At 43.4% G+C, this 20,361-nt stretch overlaps 1 protein-coding gene across 1 annotated transcript in view; it reads right to left on the minus strand.

Annotated features, from left to right (window-relative positions):
• The window catches only part of LOC107122152 (leucine-rich repeats and immunoglobulin-like domains protein 2), a 37,193-nt gene extending 18,528 nt beyond the window's left edge, over positions 1 to 18,665 (minus strand). Inside the window, exon 1 of the mRNA XM_015425182.1 lies at positions 18,393 to 18,665. Coding sequence (XP_015280668.1) covers positions 18,393 to 18,607 — 215 coding nt within the window. The 5' untranslated portion in view covers positions 18,608 to 18,665. The remainder of the gene's footprint in view (positions 1 to 18,392) is intronic.
• Between the last annotated feature and the right edge of the window lie 1,696 nt (positions 18,666 to 20,361).

A 20,361-nucleotide genomic window follows, 5' to 3' on the forward strand; every position in this document is an offset into this window, starting at 1 on the left:
ACTCTGTTAACTCCCCTGGACCTCTTGTCAGGTTTTGATATGATCCTTCTGGATGGCCTTTCAGGACTGGGAAGCACTGTTCTGTGGTGGTTCTGGTCCTATCTTGAGAGAAAGTTCCAGAGTGTGGTGCCATGGGACTACTTCCCTGCCCCTTGGCTTTTAGCTAGGAGGTTCCCCAAGGTTCCATTTTGTTCCCCATGTTTTTCAAAAAGCTACTGGAAAAGGCCATGCAGAGATTTGGACTGAGTTGCCACCAGTATGCAGGTGTCACTCAACCCTATCATATACTTCCAGCAGACCCCTGGGAGACTGTGGAACCGTGAGCAGGTATCTGGAGGCAGTTTTGTGATGGATGAGGGCTAACAAACTGAAAATGAGTTCCAACAACAGAGGTGCTACTTCTAACAGGAATTGGGATATGTACTGCTCTGGACAGGTTGCACTCCCCCTAAAGCAGCAGGTTCATAGCTTGGGGATGCTGCTGAAACTGAGCTTCCTGTTGGATAAACAGTTGGCTGCAGTGGCCAGAGGTGCCTTTCACCAGCTTTGGCCCTTCCTGGATGGGAAAGATGTTGCCACTGTGGTGCATGCTCTGGTAACATCTAGATTAGATTACCGCCATGAGCTGTAGTTGGGACTGCCCTTTAGACTATCCAGACACAACAGCTGGTACAGAACGCTGCAGCCAGAAGGCTGACTGGAGTGGGTTGTAGGAACCACATCACTCCAGTCTTGTTCCACTTACACTGCCTTCCAATTTGTTTCTTGGTTCAATTCAAAGTGCTGGTATTGACCTTTAAGAAGAAGAAGAAGAAGAGAAGAGATTGGATTTATACCCTGCCCTTCACTACCCAAAGGTATCTCAGAGCGGCTTACAAACTCCTTTTCCCTTCTCCTCCCCACAACAGACACCCTGTGAGGTAGGTGGGGCTGAGAGAGCTCTTGACAGAAACTGCTCTTTTTCAAGAACAGCTCTTATCAGAACTACGGCTTGCCCAAGGTCATCCAGCCAGGTGCAAGTGGAGTGGGGAATCAAACCTGGTTCTCCCAGATTAGAGTCCGCGCACTTAACCACTACACCAAACTGGCTCTATACATAAAGCCCTATATGGCTTGAGGCCAGCATACCTTAACCCAATCCAGTCATCTTCAGAGGCCATCTGAGGCTAGATGAGTGGCAACCCAGGAAGGGCCTTCTTGGCTGTTATGTCAAAACTTTGGAACACCATCCCCAGGGAGATCTGTCCATCTTTATCATTATCTTCCAACAGAAGATAATGGGGATATTTGGGTTATCTCTAGTAAATGTTATTGCCCCTAGTCCCTGATTGTGTTATGTGTGTTTGTATTTTTTAATTGAACTGTTTATTTTACATATACTTAAATGCTGTTGAAATGTTTTAATCTTTTGATGTTTGTCACCTTGGGAACCCTATTTGGGACGAAAGGCAGAATATAAATGTTTTGAATAAATAAAATAGATTAAAAGAAGAGGGATAATCAAATACTAAAAGAAGTCCAAGTTTCTTTTCACATTTGATATACCCATCCAAAATCTACAATCTATACAAATGTAAACAGGATTCAGAGATCATCTTGGTCACAGGGAAATTCAAACTGCCTTGCCAATTTCCTGTTGTCACTAGACTGTAAACCAATTAATGGATTCCACTCCCTGACAGCAAAATCTACTCTTTCACAACCCTCACCACAGGTTTTTCACATTCACAACCAGTGAAAGCAAAGCATCCTGCCTGACGTATGGCATTAGATTAAACCTAACATAAATGGCTTTCATTTCCAGACCTAACATGAATGTCTTTCTAATAACACATTTTTAAGCCAGCTATTGCCACAGAGATGTTACTTGACTACAAATGGGGCAGGACTTTGAGATAATCTTATTAAAGAGCTGTCTGCATTATGAAGTCTGAGAAATCCTGTTATACCTCATTCATTAATGGCCTGTTTGCTTACAAGTTGCTGGCATAATATTCTTCCTTGTTCCTCTGACTTGCTTTTTTACTCTTGGTGCTGACAAAGGAATGAGAATAGAGAGTCTCGTACCTAGGACAGGTATCTTTCATACACCTAGGGATTCATGTGCTACTGGAGGAATACAGGATAATTTCAGTTTACAGGCAAATATGTTTTTGTGGCAATTTTCTCAAGCTCTAATAGAACATAACTTCCATAACACAGGTGCTCCTCATTGTTTCTTTTTACTAAGCTGCTTGCAGTACTTAAATTTTCAAATGCTACCTATTCAAGCACCTTTTATTTTTATACTAGGATACTCCTTTGGTACTTACTCAAAACAGTGCTGGAGGTAGTCACAAAGACTAATTAGTAGTAGTAAAGAAAACAGGAGTCAGTTTAAGTATGTTAAATATTCCACTGCAGAGCCTCAACCTTTGCTTTTCTCAGCTTTTGGGATAAATTACCCCCATGGTAGTAGCTAATTTGCTGTCCTCAGGACAGAAACATTCATCATTCATGGTCAAAAAATGCCAGTGTGTCTTTCAACACTGCCAGCAAAATCCCTTACTGCTTTTTTTCTGCAGGTTAAGAACTAATGGAAAGATATGTCAAGGGCAAAAACTGCACTTATCACAGAAGTTATACTGAGAAGCAAAACATCTGGAAATTAATTTTAGTCTTTCATAATCAAGTTATCTGCAGTTCAATTAATTATTAATGCTTTGCATACTGAAACTGGCTATTTGGATGCAGACCATGCATGACAGCAATCATAAAGAAAGCTGCCTGCACCACACACTCACATGGCAAGTCATAATGCTTGCACAGCCACAGAGAACATATGTATATAATTATTGTTTACAGTACTCATTAGATTGCACAATGCTGGAAAGCCATTGGATCCCACTGTGTTAGTTGCCAAGCAGCTCTTCCTCACTTTGGATGGAGGTTCTTTGGGAAGCTAAAACCTGCCCTCATGATACAAATCCATCAAAGTGTGTTGTTTTGTTTCCCTGTAAAACACCTCAATTATTCATCAAAAGGGAACAATTTTGCACAGTATAATTTTATCCACACTCTGAAACAGATGTGACAAGTTTGTGGGTGTGTTGTAAGTATCTAGATAGTGAACATTATTTGTGTACTGAAATGGCAATGGTGGCTTACAAATAAATTGCAAAAAGTAATCATGTCTTCATCAAAGAATTGTTTGTGAATATACTGTACTATTTTCTCAGCTTTTTTTCTCAGTATATCCCAAAATTTACTGGTTATACTGGGCCCCAAGGATGTCAAACTAGTCGGGACCAGGGCCAGGGCTTTTTCGGTGGCGGCTCCTACCTGGTGGAATGAGCTCCCGGGGGAGATCCAGGCCCTGCGGGACCTTGAGCAGTTCCACAGGGTCTGTAAGATGGAGCTCTTCTGCCAGGCTTTTGAGTAGGAGCCGCTGCCCTACTATACCACCACCGTCAAGGCATCTGAATGGATGCACAGACAAGGCCTGAGGAAGAACTTAGCATTGCAGAAGATCGGATATGCAACCACCACAGGATATGTACACCAAGAGTACCAGCTCGAGCTGCGGGGATACCATCTTGGACTTAGGACACTAGTAACTGGACAGAGCACTTTGGTCTTAGTATTGATGTTTTTAGTGTGGTTTTTATATGTTTTTACTTATGGCTAGACTAACGATCTGGCCTCTGTTAGCCGCCCTGAGCCCACTGGGAAGGGCGGGATACAAGTGTGATAAATAAATAAATAAATAAATAAAATATACTACCTTGAAAAACACTTAGAGCAATTAAGGTTACTCTAGCTTAATACTAACTGAGGCAATAAACCTGTGTCAGGATGAACCACTTTAGACTGCAGGTGCAGGCTCACATCATTCAGTGCTCCTCTGCACAAACCTTTCCCTCTACACAGAAAACCATGTGACAGGATGCAGGGGTTAAGGCTAGCCTTTTCCTTGACACATTCTATAAATAACATGGCCCCCACGTATAGTCTGAAGCTGTACAATCCATCACAGATTTGTAAACACAGGGCCAAACTACACATGACAACTGAGTTCCATAAATGGGGGTTGAGGGGAAATCTTCTGAAACTAGCAAAACAACTGTGTGCTGTTTCCCGCAACATATTCATAAAGGAGACTTCATTTAAAGTATAATATATCTATTATATGAAGTCAATATGCCCATACAATCCATCATAGGAAAATACAGAGGCCAAAGAGTAAATATACAGAATTATATATAGACAGTCCAACACTTTTCCCAGGTAATTTTTCAGTGTTTCAGATCTCTGGTCCTTCCTCAGGAACAAAGAACCACTGCTAATAAGCATTACCTTGTAAGGAACTGAAAATGTATTCTCAGCAGTAGATCTTTGTTCCTGAGGAAGGACCAGAGATCTGAAACACTGAAAAATTACCTGGGAAAAGTGTTGGACTTTCTATATATAATTCTGTATATTTACTCTTTGGCCTCTGTATTTTCCTATGATGGATTGTATGGGCATATTGACTTCATATAATAGATATATTACACTTTAAATGAAATCTCCTTTACGAATATGTTGCGGGAAACAGTTTTTCAGCTAAGCACTCAAAAAGTATCAAAGAAGTAAGCAGTGTTATAATCCCAAGCAAGAGGGAATCACAAGGAAAAAGGGGATACTGTTACGATATGAGCCTATGTTTGTATTTCTGTATAGTGGTGATGCTGTTTGTGTGTGTCTCTAGCATAAGTACCTCTGCATTGTGTGTTCAGGGATTGCTGTTTGGTTGTATTGCTTTGTTCTGCATCTCATGCTCGCCTAGAAATAGGCTGGCCTTGGGCTGCTGCTGCACATACGGACCATGTGCTTCCCTGTCAGTATCCCGTGATGCTCTGGGATAGAGAAGACACCGCGCCATTGCACCCACTCTGAGAGCTATGGAAAATCCCCAGCGAACCCCAGCATTTCTGGAATGGGAAAGAGCACGTAACCCTACTCTCCTAATCTGGCTTGGGATCTAAAGACAATAGCATTTATGGCTTTGGAGCAAGCACCAGATCTGCAAATCAAGAGGTGGCCATGGGAACGGAAGATTCACACCTCACCACAAGGCACCTTTGATGTAGGAGTAGGATCTGCATATTGCCCACCACCCCTCAGGAGAACGTCACCCCCTCGTCACCCCCTCTTCAGCCAGTAGTGGTAGTTTAGAGGACGGGTTTGATAGTTTATGGCTAGAAAAGACTGCCCCCAAAAGGAGCTTATTTAAGGAGAAACTCTTCTTTGTTTCTCTGGTTAACCCACCTTCCCCATAGCGTGCACTAAGGTGCTACAAGTGACTCTCTACCTAAGTTCCCCGGAGTCGCGACCCAGGGAGCGCACACGTGGCTTTGGCTGGCCCAGCCTGTGTGTTTTCAGAGTTCACAAGTTGCTGCTTTAGCTGCCCATCCTTCCAAGGAGGAGATTTCTTCTTCAGCTTGGACCTCAGATAAGTATAGCCGTGCCCCATTGTGTCATCCCCTTATTTGATGCTTTTGTTAACTTCTATGCTGTAATTGTTCTGATGTACTATTGTAACTAAGGAGCTTGTTGTGAATCTTGTATGCTTCCGATTTTGTATGTCTGATGAAACCGTTTAGTAAAGGCAACATTGATTTAACCAATAGTGTGTTGTCTGGCTCCCTGACCAATAGCAAGCGTTTCCCCTTTGACCATCTGACCTCTGTATAAATTGGTTAAGAACTTACGCACAGCCACACCCTCCCCTTTCCCGAGGTAGATAACTCGGATTGGGTCTCCAGGAATTTCCAGGAGGAGTTGGCATAACAATACGGGTTCAAGTACAGCTTTCCTGTACCCTATGGATAAGACCAAGTTGTCCTTGGAAGTAGGGATGTGCACCACTGGGGGGAAAAACCCTGGCATTTTGTGATCCGGGTATCAATGCACTGAAAAATATCAGTAATCCCAGTTATTTGGGTTCCAAATACCATTTTGGTAATTGGATCCAGTGTTTTCTTGGGGGGGGGGGGATTCCAATATTAGTCAGTTCCACTATTCCCTATGTGGAATCTTTCCAAGGGTGACTGGAAGGGCTGAGCAAATGGCACCAAAATTGCAGAGGAGCTGCTGGTGCCTATGCACTAAATAACCTCCAAGTTTCAAGTTAATTGGACCTAGAGGTCCAATTCCACAGGCTCCTGAACAAGTGCCCCTAGTTAACCTTCATTGTTTCTAGTGGGAGGGGGAAAAAAAATCTATGCTTTCTTCAGGGCAAAAAATAACTAAGCACACAAGAGCACCCAAAGCAACCACTGGCCAAAAGCCTGCCAAAACAAACAGAACCAACAAGCCCAAAGAACAAATGAAGAACCTAGAAATCCCAGCAGAAGCATGGGACAATGTGGCAAGCTCAACACAACAAATGTCAAATCACAGAATCTAAACAAAATCAGTTTTTAACAAGGAACACTGCTGCATGTCCAACAAATGTCAAATCAGAGAATCCAAGCTAATGTCAAACCAGAAAATCCAAAGCAAACCAACTTGAACAATGAACACAATGTTGCATCAGAACCAATTTCAAAGCACAGAATCCAAGCCAGACCAAGCTGGCAAGATGACAACAAGCCCTAGCAATAAGACAATGACACACACAGTAAAATTAAAGAGAGATTCCGTTCCGAGAGCTTTACATGTTGGCCACCGATATTCCCGATTACTCCAGAATATTTCCAGAATTTTCCAGGACCCATTTACCATTATCCTGGAAATTCTCAGATACCATCTGACCACCCGAATATATCCAGAAAATAGTGATAAGGTATTTTTCAGATATATATTCAGATCAGAAATATCAAAACACACATTCCGATTTGGAAGCATTACCTACCCTTCTTCTAGTCAGCCCAGCCGTCTCCTACAGATGACACATGTTTCTACCAGAAAGGTGAGCTGATGCAGCAGCCAGTATACTGAGATGGCTTGTGCTCAAACTAAATACACCACAAAAGTGACTGATGCCAGTCTCAACATCCTTTTATATGCTCCCTGCTACTATTTCCTGAGTTGTCTTACTGAACAGGAGAGTAGTAGTTGCTGCCACTTTCAGTGCACACTCTCTTCAGCTTAAAAAAATGAGTGCAGACACCACAGCAACAATGCTTCTAGCTAACAAGGTGTAAGACCTTGGTTTGCTGCATATCCATGCTCCACAACCCGGGAGAGAGTGCACAAACTAGCACATGCTGGTGGTGTGGTTATGCACAGATACATTTTTTTTTACTTTCAAAAGTGACCTACGGCAAACCAAATAACACCAATGCAACAATATTAATGTTATTAGATTGTGTGACATATTGAAAAAAGTTAACTTATACCAAGTAACATGCCTAGGCAGGACAGGGTCAGGGAAAATGGCTGCAAAATGGATGGATGAAAAAAATCCAAACTTCCCCACCCACGCGGCAACCATCCAGGCTTTGCACACACACCCCATTGAATCTGGAGCAAATAACCTGCATGGAATTGGGAGAAGGATGTTCACAAGAAAGAAAAAGGAGCTGAATGCCACTGTGAGCAAATCAAAGTTACAGTCTCCTGGTTGTGAGAAATGTATTTCATTTTGTCTGCTCTAATTTACGGCTGATCAGTATCACTGGGTGATCCTTTATAAAACTATCATATTTTCCCTAGCCATCTCCCCCACCACCACTAAAGAAGCTGTAAGTGCTTTAGCTTTCTCCTATTTTAATCCTCCTTTTCTTAAAAATTTTCAACATTACAATGTCCTTTTTTGAGCTGGAACAACTAGAATGATATACAATATTGCAAAAATTAATTTATCTACAGATTTTTATAAAGGCATTATGGCAGAAGCCATTTCATTTCATCCTTTTTTGGAGTTTGCTTTTATCTGTGTTACCATTCAGCAAGTTGACATTGTCAGCAATCTGTTCACCATAATCCCAAGATCTCTTTCTTGAATCATCACTGGCAAGTTCAGACCCTGTCAGCATAAATATGGTTTATTTTTGCCCCAACATGCATCACTATAAGCTTACCTACACTGAATCTTACACTGAATTTTCTTGCCATTTTACTGCCCAATCTGCACATGGGACAAGATCTTTCTAGAATTTTTCACACATTGCTTGGGTTTCTACCATCCTAGATAACTGGGTATTTTCTACAGCTACTTCACTGCTCACTTCTGATTTATTAGTTATCTGAGGGTGGAAGTGAAAAATCCATGTTCATAATGGAGGAAAGTAAACAATAGGATGCCCCCCTTCCACCCTCTTTTTTTTTCTTTAACCAGTTACCCATCCATAAGAGGACCTTCCTTTTTACCCCATTACTTCTAGAGAATGGTGACATTATATACTTGAACTTTCAAAAGGCTTCTCTCAAGGTACCTCACCAAAGACTCCTGAGTAAACTCAGCAGTCATGGGATAAAAGGAAAGGTTCTCGTGGATTAAAAACTTTATTTTGTGATGTAGAAGTAGTTCCACAATTCTACACAGAGTAAGTCTATCATAAACTCACAGCAAACAACAGTAACAATGCAAAGGATTTTTATTTTATTTGAAGCATTCTCATGCCACCTTTCCACCAGATCAGAGCCCCCAAGACAGCCTACATAAAATATTAAAATAGCTGAACAAATAAAACAACGTTTAAAATTATGAAATAATTCAACAAAAGCACATAAACATACAGTACCAGAACCAGAGAATGGGTAATAACTGTTACTGGGGTATACCAAATGAAATTTAAAAAATCCTCACCCACTGGCAGAACCCACCAATAGAGGGAGACAGACAAATCTCCCTGGGGTGGGAGTTCCAAAGTTTTGGTGCCCTGACTGAGAAGACCCTTTCTTGGGTCACTACTCATCTAGCCTCAGGTAGTGAGGGCAACCAAAGCAGGGCCTCCAAAAATTATTGGAGTTAACAGGTAGGTTCAGACAGGAGAAGGCAATCCTTAAGGTATACTGGTCCCAGGTCATAAAAGGCTTTAAAGTTCAATACCAGCACCTTGAATTGAGCCAAGAAGCAAACTAGAAGCTAGTGTAGATGCAACAAGACTGGAGTCATATGGTCCCTATGACCCATGCCACTCAATACTCTGGCTGCACCATTCTGTACTAAATACAGCTTTTGGACAGTCTTCAAGAGCAGCCCCTTGTAGAGCACACTGCAGTAATCTAGCCTAGATGTTAGCAGGGCACTCTCCTGGGTGCAGAGTAGGTTTCTTCAGGAATGGACACACCACTGCTTGCTTCAAGGCAGGATCGACCCCTCTCTCAGGGAAACATTTACTGTCTCCTGGACCAAGTCTCCCCCCGCCCCCCGATTTAAGCAGCCTGGAGGAGTCAGAATAGTACAACCAGGTGGTAGATCTCAGGCTTCCAAGAATCCTTTCTACATTCTCATATTGCACAAACTGAAAGGTATCCCATAAAACTGGACCAATCCACACCTTGGGATCATCTGATCCTGTTGCTGCTAATGTACGTTCCCAGTCAGAATGGATGCGAGAGATTCTATTTGCAATGGACTTAGCAAAATTATTACAGTGGGCTGCAGAGCAGTCCACTTCTTCCTGTTGGCTAGACCCCAATAGGCTTCTGACCACCTGGAAGATTTCTGCTGCTCTACACTGTGCAGATTTAAGGGTAATGGAGAAATATTGCTTCTTTGGAGCCATCACTGCCAGGGTAGGCTTTAAAGTGAGGTATGGTCCTACTCCCTCATGGATCACTGCCTTGATGTGGTGAGGGGGCTTGCATGGTTCAATGAGGCTGTGGGCTATGCCGTGGAGGACCACCCAGGACGGACAGGCCACAGCAGAGAACTCAGACCAAATGTGATCCACTGGAGAAGGAAATGGCAACCCACTCCAGTATCTTTGCCAAGAAAACCCCATGGACAGTATCAAAAGGCTAAAAGATATGACGCCAGAAGATGAACCCCTCAGGTCAGAAGGTGTCCAATATGCTACTGGGGAAGAGCAGAGGGCATGTACAAGTAACCCCAGAAAGAGTGAAGCAGCTGGGCCAAAGCCGAAAGGACGCTCAGCTGTGGATGTGTCTGATGGTGACAGGAAAGTCCGATGCTGCAAAGAACAATACTACATAGGAACCTGGAATGTAAGATCTATGAATCAAGGTAAGCTTGACGGGGTCAAAAATGAGATGGCAAGACTGAACATCGACATCTTAGGAATCAGTGAACTAAAGTGGACAGGAATGGGCGAATTTAACTCAGAAGACCATTATATCTACTACTGTGGCCAGGAATCTCGTAGAAAAAATGGTGTGGCCTTTATAGTCAACAAGAGAGTGCAAAAGGCAGTACTGGGATACAATCTCAAAAATGACAGAATGATTTCTGTCCGATTCCAAGGCAAACCATTCAACATCACAGTAATCCAAGTCTATGCCCCAACCACTGATGCAGAAGAGGCTGAAGTGGACCGGTTCTATGAAGACCTACAACACCTCCTAGAACTAACACCAAAAAATGATGTCCTCATCATCATAGGGGACTGGAATGCTAAAGTAGGAAGTCAAAAGGTAACCGGAATAACAGACAAGTTTGGCCTTGGAAAGCAAAATGAAGCAGGGCAAAGGTTAACAGAGTTTTGTCAAGAGAACACACTGGTCATAGCGAACACCCTTTTCCAACAACCTAAGAGACGACTCTACACATGGACATCACCAGATGGGCAACACCGAAATCAGATTGACTATATAATTTGCAGTCAAAGATGGAGAAGCTCTATCCAGTCAGTAAAAACAAGACCTGGAGCTGACTGTGGTTCAGATCATGAGCTACTCATTGCAAAATTCAGACTTAAACTGAAGAAAATTGGGAAAACCACGAGGCCATTCAGGTTTGACCTAGATCGCATCCCTGATGAATATACAGTAGAGGTGAAGAATAGATTCAAGGGTCTGGATTTGATAGATAGAGTGCCTGAAGAACTATGGACAGAGGTTCGTGACATCGTACAGGAGGCAGCAATCACCACCATACCAAAGAAAAAGAAATGCAAGAAAGCAAAATGGCTTTCTGATGAGGCTTTACAAATAGCAGAGGAAAGAAGGAAAGCGAAAGGCAAAGGCGAAAAGGAAAGATTTACCCAACTGAACGCAGATTTCCAGAGAACAGCAAGGAGAGATAAGGAGGCCTTCCTGAATGAACAGTGCAAAGTAATAGAAGAAAACAATAGAATGGGAAGGACTAGAGATCTCTTCAAGAAAATTGGAGAAATCAAGGGAGCGTTCCATGCAAAGCTGGCCATGATAAAGGACAAAAACGGTAGGGACCTAACAGAAGCAGAAGAGATTAGGAAAAGATGGCAAGAATACACAGAAGAACTATACAAGAAAGACCTCGATGTCCTTGACAACCACGACGGTATAATCACTGACCTCGAGCCAGACATCCTGGAATGTGAAGTTAAATGGGCCTTAGAAAGCATTACTAACAACAAAGCTAGTGGAGGTGATGGTATTCCAGCTGAGCTATTCAAAGTCTTAGAAGATGATGCTGTTAAAGTGCTGCACTCAATTTGCCAGCAAATTTGGAAAACGCAACAGTGGCCACAGGATTGGAAAAGGTCAGTATACATTCCAATCCCAAAGAAGGGCAATGCCAAGGAATGTTCAAACTATCGCACAATTGCACTCATATCACACGCTAGCAAGGTCATGCTCAAGATCCTACAAGCTAGGCTTCAACAGTACGTGGATAGAGAACTACCAGAAGTACAAGCTGGGTTTCGAAGAGGTAGAGGAACGAGAGATCATATTGCCAACATTCGCTGGATTATGGAGAAAGCAAGAGAGTACCAGAAAAATATCTACTTCTGCTTCATTGACTATGCTAAAGCCTTTGACTGTGTGGATCACAACAAACTATGGCAGGTCCTTAAAGAGATGGGAGTACCAGACCACCTCACATGTCTCTTGAGAAACCTGTATAAGGGCCAAGAAGCGACAGTTAGAACCGGATACGGAACAACTGATTGGTTCAGCATAGGAAAAGGAGTACGACAAGGATGTATACTGTCACCTTGCTTATTTAATATATAAAAGAGATGGGAGTACTAGGCCACCTCACATGTCTCTTGAGAAACCTGTATAAGGGTCAAGAAGCGACAGAACAGGATATGGAACAACTGATTGGTTTAGCATAGGAAAAGGAGTACGACAAGGTTGTATATTGTCACCTTGCTTATTTAATTGATATGCAGACTACATCATGCGAAATGCCCGCCTGGATGATTCAGAAGCCAGAATTAAGTTTGCTGGGAAAAACATCAACAACCTCAAATATGCAGATGATACCATTCTAATGGCAGAAAGGGAAGAGGACCTAAAGAGCCTCTTACTCAGGGTAAAAGAGGAGAGCGCAAAGGTTGGCTGGTAACTCAACATCAAAAAGACTAAGATCATGGCATCTGGCCCCATCACTCCTTGGCAAATAGAAGGAGAAGTCGTGGAAACAGTGACAGACTTCACGTTCCTGAGATCCAAGATCACTGCAGATGGTGTCTGCAGCCATAAAATTAAAAGACGCCTGCTCCTTGGGAGGAAAGTGATGGCAAACCTTGACAGCATAATAAAAAGTAGAGACATCACCCTGCCCACAAAAGTCCGGATGGTCAAAGCAATGGTATTCCCAGTAGCACTGTATGGCTGCGAGAGTTGGACTATAAGGAAGGCTGAGCGCCGAAGAATAGATTCTTTTGAATTATGGTGCTGGAGAAGACTCTTGAGAGAGTCCCCTGGACTGCAAGGACTGCAGCACCTCCTCCAACAGAACAGCCTTTCCATTTCTGAGGACAGGAGGGTGATTTTTGCTGATTTCTCTATCCTGCTGCAGACATTTATTTTGCTTCTCAACAATATTCCTTTGGAATATGACTGGAGGAGGGCAACGAAGGCTGCAGTGGAAGGGGGAAGGTATGGAGGATACATTTCTCAAGCACCTCTGCTCAAGGTGCTTAGGATCCAAGCCACAGTCTCAAATAGTTTAGCAATGAGCAGTCATACAAAGAAAAACAAAATCATATTTTTATAAGCTACTAGCCTGATACCCGTGCTTCGCTACAGTATTTAAGTCCCATAAATCCAGTTATAATACTGATTATGTGAAATTTGAAATGTGACATTTGTTGTAGAAATTCTAACAGAGAAGACTGTAGTGTAAGAAATGAAGTGCGACATATGTCCTTTTTTTCTGTACTGAAGGACCTCTCTGTAGACCACATTGGTAGTTCTGCCCTCAGGTGCTAGGATCACCAGGCTGCTTGATGAGCTCACTCTGGAGCAGGCCACATAGAACTGCCCATTTAAGAAGCAGCCGTCATTTAAGAAGCAGGGATCATTTAAGAAGCAGGGATCATGTTTCTCAGAAATCTCTTCAGGTGTGAGGGGGTTTGACGTCATGGTAGGAATACACTCAGCCCCGTAGCTAGGGAATTTTGAAGGAGGGGGCATCGAGGAGCCCGCCAGCTAATTAAATGAAAGTACAATGCAGGTGGTATGTTAGAGCACTTTGGGGGCAGCCCGGGAGGGATAGGGCCCAGAAGAAACACTAGGGGGCCGGGCCCCGTGGGGCCCCCATTAGCTACGGGCCAGAATACACTCCCCTTATTTTGGGTTTCTTGGTGCAGGGGTTTGGCCTGGGCATTGACTTTGGGGGGAGGGCATACCCCCCCCTGGTTTTTTTGTTTTTTGTTTTACAAAAATATTTCTCATTTATGTTACATTTTAGAACTGGGACATAACTACATATTCAAAACACCATCCGAGCAATCAGATATTAAGTTCATATGAATTAGTTTTGTAGAACCCACATTGTGAGAAGTTAAGTAACCTAATAAAGGAAACCAGTTTTCTACAAATTTGGATTATATTTCCATTCTGGGTGTGAGTATGGCTAAGCTGGGCCAGCAGCACCGCTAAGGTGATCCTGCTGGGGCGGCATTAGAGATGTGAAGGCCCGGAAAAAACCCCGGAAAAAATCAGAAAAAACCCGTTTTTTTTCCGGTTTTTTCCCTGAAGCTTTTTTTGTTTTTTTTCCGAAAAATTGGAAAAATTGAAAAAAGAAAAGAAAAGAAATTGATTATGGAATGTTTTATTTTAACATGATAAATAAAATATTTTAAGACAAGGTGTTCAAATATTTTCCAAATCATTTCTAAAATATATAATGGTATCAGATTGATCTAATTTCTGTGCACTGAGGACAAGCAAGTCCTAGGTTACAAACTGAACTCTCCAATGCAAGAACAAGATGCATTTCTTCCTTTAGGAGGTGTGATTGTCAGAAGAAAATAAAAAGGTTTCAGTTTTGTTTTTGCATGTGGGTGGGTATTCTGTTTGTAATAATTGTTTGGGTACACTATATTTTTAATATGCTAGTTGTGATAATTTCATGCCAAGTAAAAATGTCCATAGTCATTTTTTATGTTCCTAAAGTAACAGAATGACTTTCAATCTAGAAAAGACAAAAAAAATGCTAATGTAGCATTTTTTTCAAATTTTCCGAAACTTTCCTTTTTCCCGAAAAAAAACGGGTTTTTTTCTGAGCTTCAAAATTTCGGGAAGTTTTACATCTCTAGCCAGGAGGCAACATCAGGGGAAGGCCTCGGCCTCTCTGCCCTGTTGTTGGCCCTTCAGAGGAACTGGTTGGCCTCTGTATGAGAAAGGATGCTGGACTAGATGGAGTCCGCGCACTTAACCACGACACCAAACTGGCTCTCTTCTTCCAATCCAATCTCTTCTTCTTCTCTTAAATGCCGCCCTCAAAATTTCCGGAAATTTTACATCTCTGGGCGGCATCCCTGATGAGTTAAAGTACCCTGGTCCAGCTCCTACACCTGACAGACACCAGCCTGTCTGGTGTTGGGGGGGTTATGTTTAAAGGCATCGCAGAGGCTGGGCCAGCAGCAGGGCTAAGGCAATCCTGCTGAGCAAACCTCCTCAGCGGCTGTAAGCATCCTACCTCTTCTCCTACACCTGACAGGTACCTGCCTGTCCAGTATAGGAGGGGGAGGGGGAGGAGTGTTAGAAGCTACTGTGGAGGCAGGGCTGGCAGGGTCCCTAAGGGGTTACTGCTAGGGTGGGCTCTCTCATGGCTTTAAGCACCCTGCAACTGCTGCTGCACCTGACAGACAACTGCCTGTCAGGTGTAGGAGAAAGGAGCATGTTTGAAGCCATAGGGAGGCTGGGCCAGCAGCTTTGCTTCACCTCACAGGCAGTTGGCCACTCCTGATTTCCTCAACTGTCATTAGCTCTCTGTAGTCCCCTGTAACTTTTTTTTTTAAACCTCAGAACACTGAGGTCTGCAGCTGACCAATCAGAGACTGGGTGGGTGCAAGGAGGCAGCAGCCTGGCAGCTGCATAGGAATCTATGGGGGAGCACATTTTACCCCTTTTGACCCACTTAAGGGTTGAATTTCTAAAAATCCCTTCATAGTGAGCATCCACCTCATGGTAGGAGCGCTCTCCCCGAATTTGGTGTTTCTAGGTCCAGCGGTTTGGCCTGGGCGTTGAGTTTACCGTGAGGGGACTTTCTTATATATATATATATAGATTTGGAATGCAAAATCACATCTGATGTGCCTTCCTTATCTTGATTAAATAAAACCTACACTTAGTAGCACAACATTTTTTGAAAGAGGAATCATAAGCAACAATGGCACTTTAAAAGCAAAAGCCATTTTTCCAATTAAATTTAAAGAACGGCTAACAGCTGTTCAACAGATTTACTCAATCAAACAGGGCAGAATGTATTTATCATACTGTGCACTTATGGCTGCAATTCTATGCACTCTTACATAGGAACAATTTTCACTGAGCTCAGTGGGATTTTCTTCTAAGTAAACACACACAAGATTAGACTGCAAATACCCTATTCAAAGCATCAACACGGTAGATTTAAAATTAGGCTATAATACACAGTCATGTATATCTTTTCTGTAAGCATTGTCTATGAAGGAAAGTAATCAGTATTTAAATACTTCTTGGCACTCAGGACCCACTTCTAAAGGAAATGTTCTCTCCAACTGACAAATATGGGTACAGAGGTAAAAATTATAAAGAGTGAGGCCAAAGGGTATAAAGGACAAGAGTCTGGTTGCATTTTCATCCAAAGAATATACATCTGAGCTCTGCAATGAAATCAAGCCCTCTTTCATTTCACAGCATTTTTGTCCAACTATTGACATTTTTCCCCCTCGTACACATGCTTGCAATATGGCAAGAGAATCTGACAAAGGATGCGCAACAGAATTGTTATTCTTTAAAGTACCATGAGACATTTTCTTATTTAGGGGGCTACTTTATCCTACCCTCTGCTCCCTGGTAATGTTCAGAGGCATAAATTCAGTCACTGGGTATGATTAATGTTCCCAGGGTGTACTAGATTTATTCCATGTCCTTCAACTAGCAACTACCTTCTCCAGTTAGTGGCAGGAGAAGAAATACCATTAAGAATCAGTCTCATAATTTAAACATTTTAAATTGGCATATGTGAATCTATTCATTAAAGCTGCATATAAAAGGTCAGGAATACTGGATCTGTGACATCTATATAGCACTGGGAACAGAGAATTGACAAACAGCATTCTGCAGAAAGGAGTACCAATATCCACATGTGTCACAATATAAACAGATTTCATGCTTCTACGGTAAGCAGATACAAATACACTAATCCACACCAACACTGTTGCACTAGTTTTCTATATGGCATTTAAAAACATTATCCTGTATTATTCAACAGTACTTATCATATAGTACCTTTTAACCACCAATGAGACATCTACATCATTCATAAAATAAATGTATTGTAAACATGAAATTCTGGGCGCATACTAATTTAACAGTCATTTCCTTCCCTCCAGGGAACCCTGGGAACTGTAGTTCTGTGAAGGGGGATAGGGATCAAACAGAAAATTAATAACACCTTTACCAAGCTAAAATTCCTAGGATTCTCTGGGGGAAGTTTGACAGCATAAAATGTTTACATGACAAATAACTTGGCTATTTCTTGAAAAGCAGTATAGAAGGAATGTTTCTTTGAGAAAATGCTTTAAAGTCTGCCTTTCAGGAACCAGAAATCAAAAAGAGAGTTGAATTAGAACCACAAAGATAAAAACACTCAGTACAAAACGAGGCCCAAGCCACTTCATCAGAGATTCTTTAAAATGAAAAAAACACCGTGATCTACACCAATATGCACTTAAGATACCCTATGTCTTAAGCACCAGTAGCGGATGGTCCATCTAACCTGTACACCAAGACATGCAGCAGACAAGAGAGGTCTACAGTATTTCAGTAGGGTCCAAATTCCCCCTCTGCCATAGAGCTCATCCAGTGACCTTGGACCAGTCTCAGACTCTCTTAACCTCAAGCTGCTATAACCACCTAGGGTAGTTACAAGCACAAAATTAAGCAGAAGAAACATGTGACCAACCTCAGCTTCTTGGACAAAGGGTAGACTTATTTAGGGCATTTTTATTCTACCTCTCCAGATTCCTGCTCAAGGTGGCTTACAAATAAAAGAAAAACAATACTCAAAGAAAAATGCTGACATACACATTTAATTCATTATCCAGCCATAGATGACCTAATATACTTAAAAACAGCAACCTTAGTGACATTCAGTTACAAACACATGATAAGTTCCGACCCCTTGGAGTTGGTAACATTCCCAACCAAGTAGCTTTGAAGTACCATTGACAGCTACCCCTTACTAGCCAATATTCCACCACTCCACAACCCCACAGAAAAGGACAGCATGTTTAATTTTAAGAATACTTTTAGGGCACATCTCAACCACTGCCAACAAGTCCATATGAACTTTCACAGGAGACAAATGAAATGTGGTGGTCTGAAAGGTTCCGAAGGCCAATGACAGATGCCACAACGTGACAAACGACTTTGTTGCAACACATCTAAAGACTGCAGGATCGCCAGATTCTTCCAGATACTCGAGTTCACTTAACGTCCAACATTTGGTGCACAACAACCAAAACCCCTCCACTGGAAGGGGGGGGGGGGACAGATTCCATTCTTCGGGAAGCAGTTGTCAGCTGGCACTTGCTATCCTACCCCGACACACTGAGACTTAACCACGCAATCACCCACCTTCCGTGCAGTGTGTACATACACGCCTGTACGTGTGGAAACACATACACAACCCTATTCACCCAGGTTTGGCCCCCAAGTGAAGATATCAACAACGGTCGGAACATGATTTCACAGACTCTGCCTGGCCACGGGAAAGCACCTGCCATGTCGACGGCTACTCCTTGATACAGCTCACCAGGTAACCCCCAGCCACACAATGCTAGACAAGTAGGGAGGCAAGGAAAGATACTCACAGCGCGGTAGTGCCGTGAAGCAAGGGCGAAAGCAGGCCCGGCTCCAGGCTCCGGCCCGACAGATCGAGACGGCTACAATCCAACAGCCCTCGCCGGCAAGAGCAGGGCGAGGCGTTAGCGCAGGGCTCTCCCGCCGCCCCTTGGAGGAGGAGGAGTAGCAGCGCCAGAAGCGGCGGCACGGGCGCCCCCCGTCCAAGCCCCGAGGCCAGCCGCATCTTCCCTCTTTCTTCCCCGCACCAAAGGCCCAACCAGGCCGCCCCGCTACGAGCTCGACTCCAGCCCCCACCCCCTGCCTATGCGCAGAGCGAGCGCGCAGAGGAGGAGAGAGCGAGGACCTGGATCGACTCTGCGCAGGCGCGCCAGGAAACCAGAGCCGGGATTGAAAGGAGGTGGTTGCTGGGGTAAGGAGGCGGGATAAAGTGACTGCGGGCGGAGCATGGAAAGGACGTCTGTGGTCTCTGGAGCGCGAAATATGAGCTATGCCAAGGGAGGTATGCAGTGTCTTTTAGGTTGCTCTTCCCCATGCACGTTTACTCGAAAGTAAAGAAACAGTTCTGAGGACCGTGTCTTCATTAAACCGTACAGAGGAAGGATTGTAGCCAGTTTGGTGTAGTGGTTAACTGTGCGAACTGTAATCTGGGAGAACCGGGTTTGATTCTCCGCTCCTCCACTTGCACCTGGCTGGATGACCTTGGCCAAGCCATAGTTCTGATAAGAGCTGTTCTTGAAAAAGAGCAGTTTCTGTCAAGAGTTCTCTCAGCCCCACCTACCTCACAGGGTGTCTGTTGTGGGGAGGGGAACGGAACCGAGTTTGTAAACCGCTCTGAGACTCCCTTGGGTAGTAAAGGGCAGAGTATAAATCCAATCTCTTCTTCTCCAGTAGTCTATACCCCGACCTCCGCGCAGCCTTTCTGATAACTTCTCTAACGTTTAGCTTGGAGAAACGAGGACTGAGGGGTGACATGATTGAGGTTTATAAGATTATGCATGGGAAAGAGCAGGTAGAGAAAGAGGTACTTTTCTCCCTTTCTCACAATACAAGAACTTGTGGGCACTCCATGAAATTGCTGAGTGGTCGGGTTAGAACGGATAAAAGGAAGTACTTCTTCACCCAAAGAGTGATTAACACTTGGAATTCACTGCCACAGGAAGTGGTGGCGGCTACAAGCATGGATGGCTTCAAAAGGGAATTAGATGAGCATATGGAGCAGAGGTCCATCAGTGGCTATTAGCCACAAGGTATAGATAGGGACTCTGGGGCAAGTGATTCTCTGTCTTCTTGGTGCTTGGGGGGTGGTCAACAGTGGGAGGGCTTCTAATGTCCTGGTCCCACTGGTGGACCTCCTGATGGCACTGGTATTTCTGGCCACTGTGTGATACAGACTGTTGGACTAGATGGGCCTTTGGCCTGATCCAACATTGGCATCTCTTATGTTCTTAACGTTGCGCTGTTCTCCTTGCGACGGACACGGGAGGATGGGCCATGAATTGCAGTGCACCGGCTGGTTATTTAGCCTGAGCATAGGAAGGGAGATCATGGAATCGGGCTCATGAAACAGCGTTGTTGTTTAACATCATATTCTCAAAACTTTTCATGGTCGAGAGCCCCAGATTCACGGGTTCTGGTGAGTATCTCAATGAAAAAGTTGACTCAGTGTACAGTGGCCAAGAAAAACAAGTAAATTCCATGTACGAGATTTTTTTTTTAAGGTGGTTGGGAATAACAGTATTGGTATGGCAATGCCCTTATACAAGACTTGGCCTGATTTAGAATACAATATAATGTTTTGATCGGAGCATCTCAAAAAGAATATTGAAGAGCTAGAAAAAGAGCAGCCAAAATGATGATGGGGTTGGAACTCCTACCCTCTGAGGCAAGGCTGGGACTTTTTAGTTTAGAAAAAGGGTGACTGAGGACTGACACCACAGAGGTCTACAAAATTATTCATGGTGTAGATAGCGAGAAGCC

The sequence above is a fragment of the Gekko japonicus genome, unplaced genomic scaffold (assembly GCF_001447785.1).
Source record: "Gekko japonicus isolate JY-2015 unplaced genomic scaffold, Gekko_japonicus_V1.1 scaffold4696, whole genome shotgun sequence".
NCBI classification, from domain to species: domain Eukaryota; kingdom Metazoa; phylum Chordata; class Lepidosauria; order Squamata; family Gekkonidae; genus Gekko; species Gekko japonicus.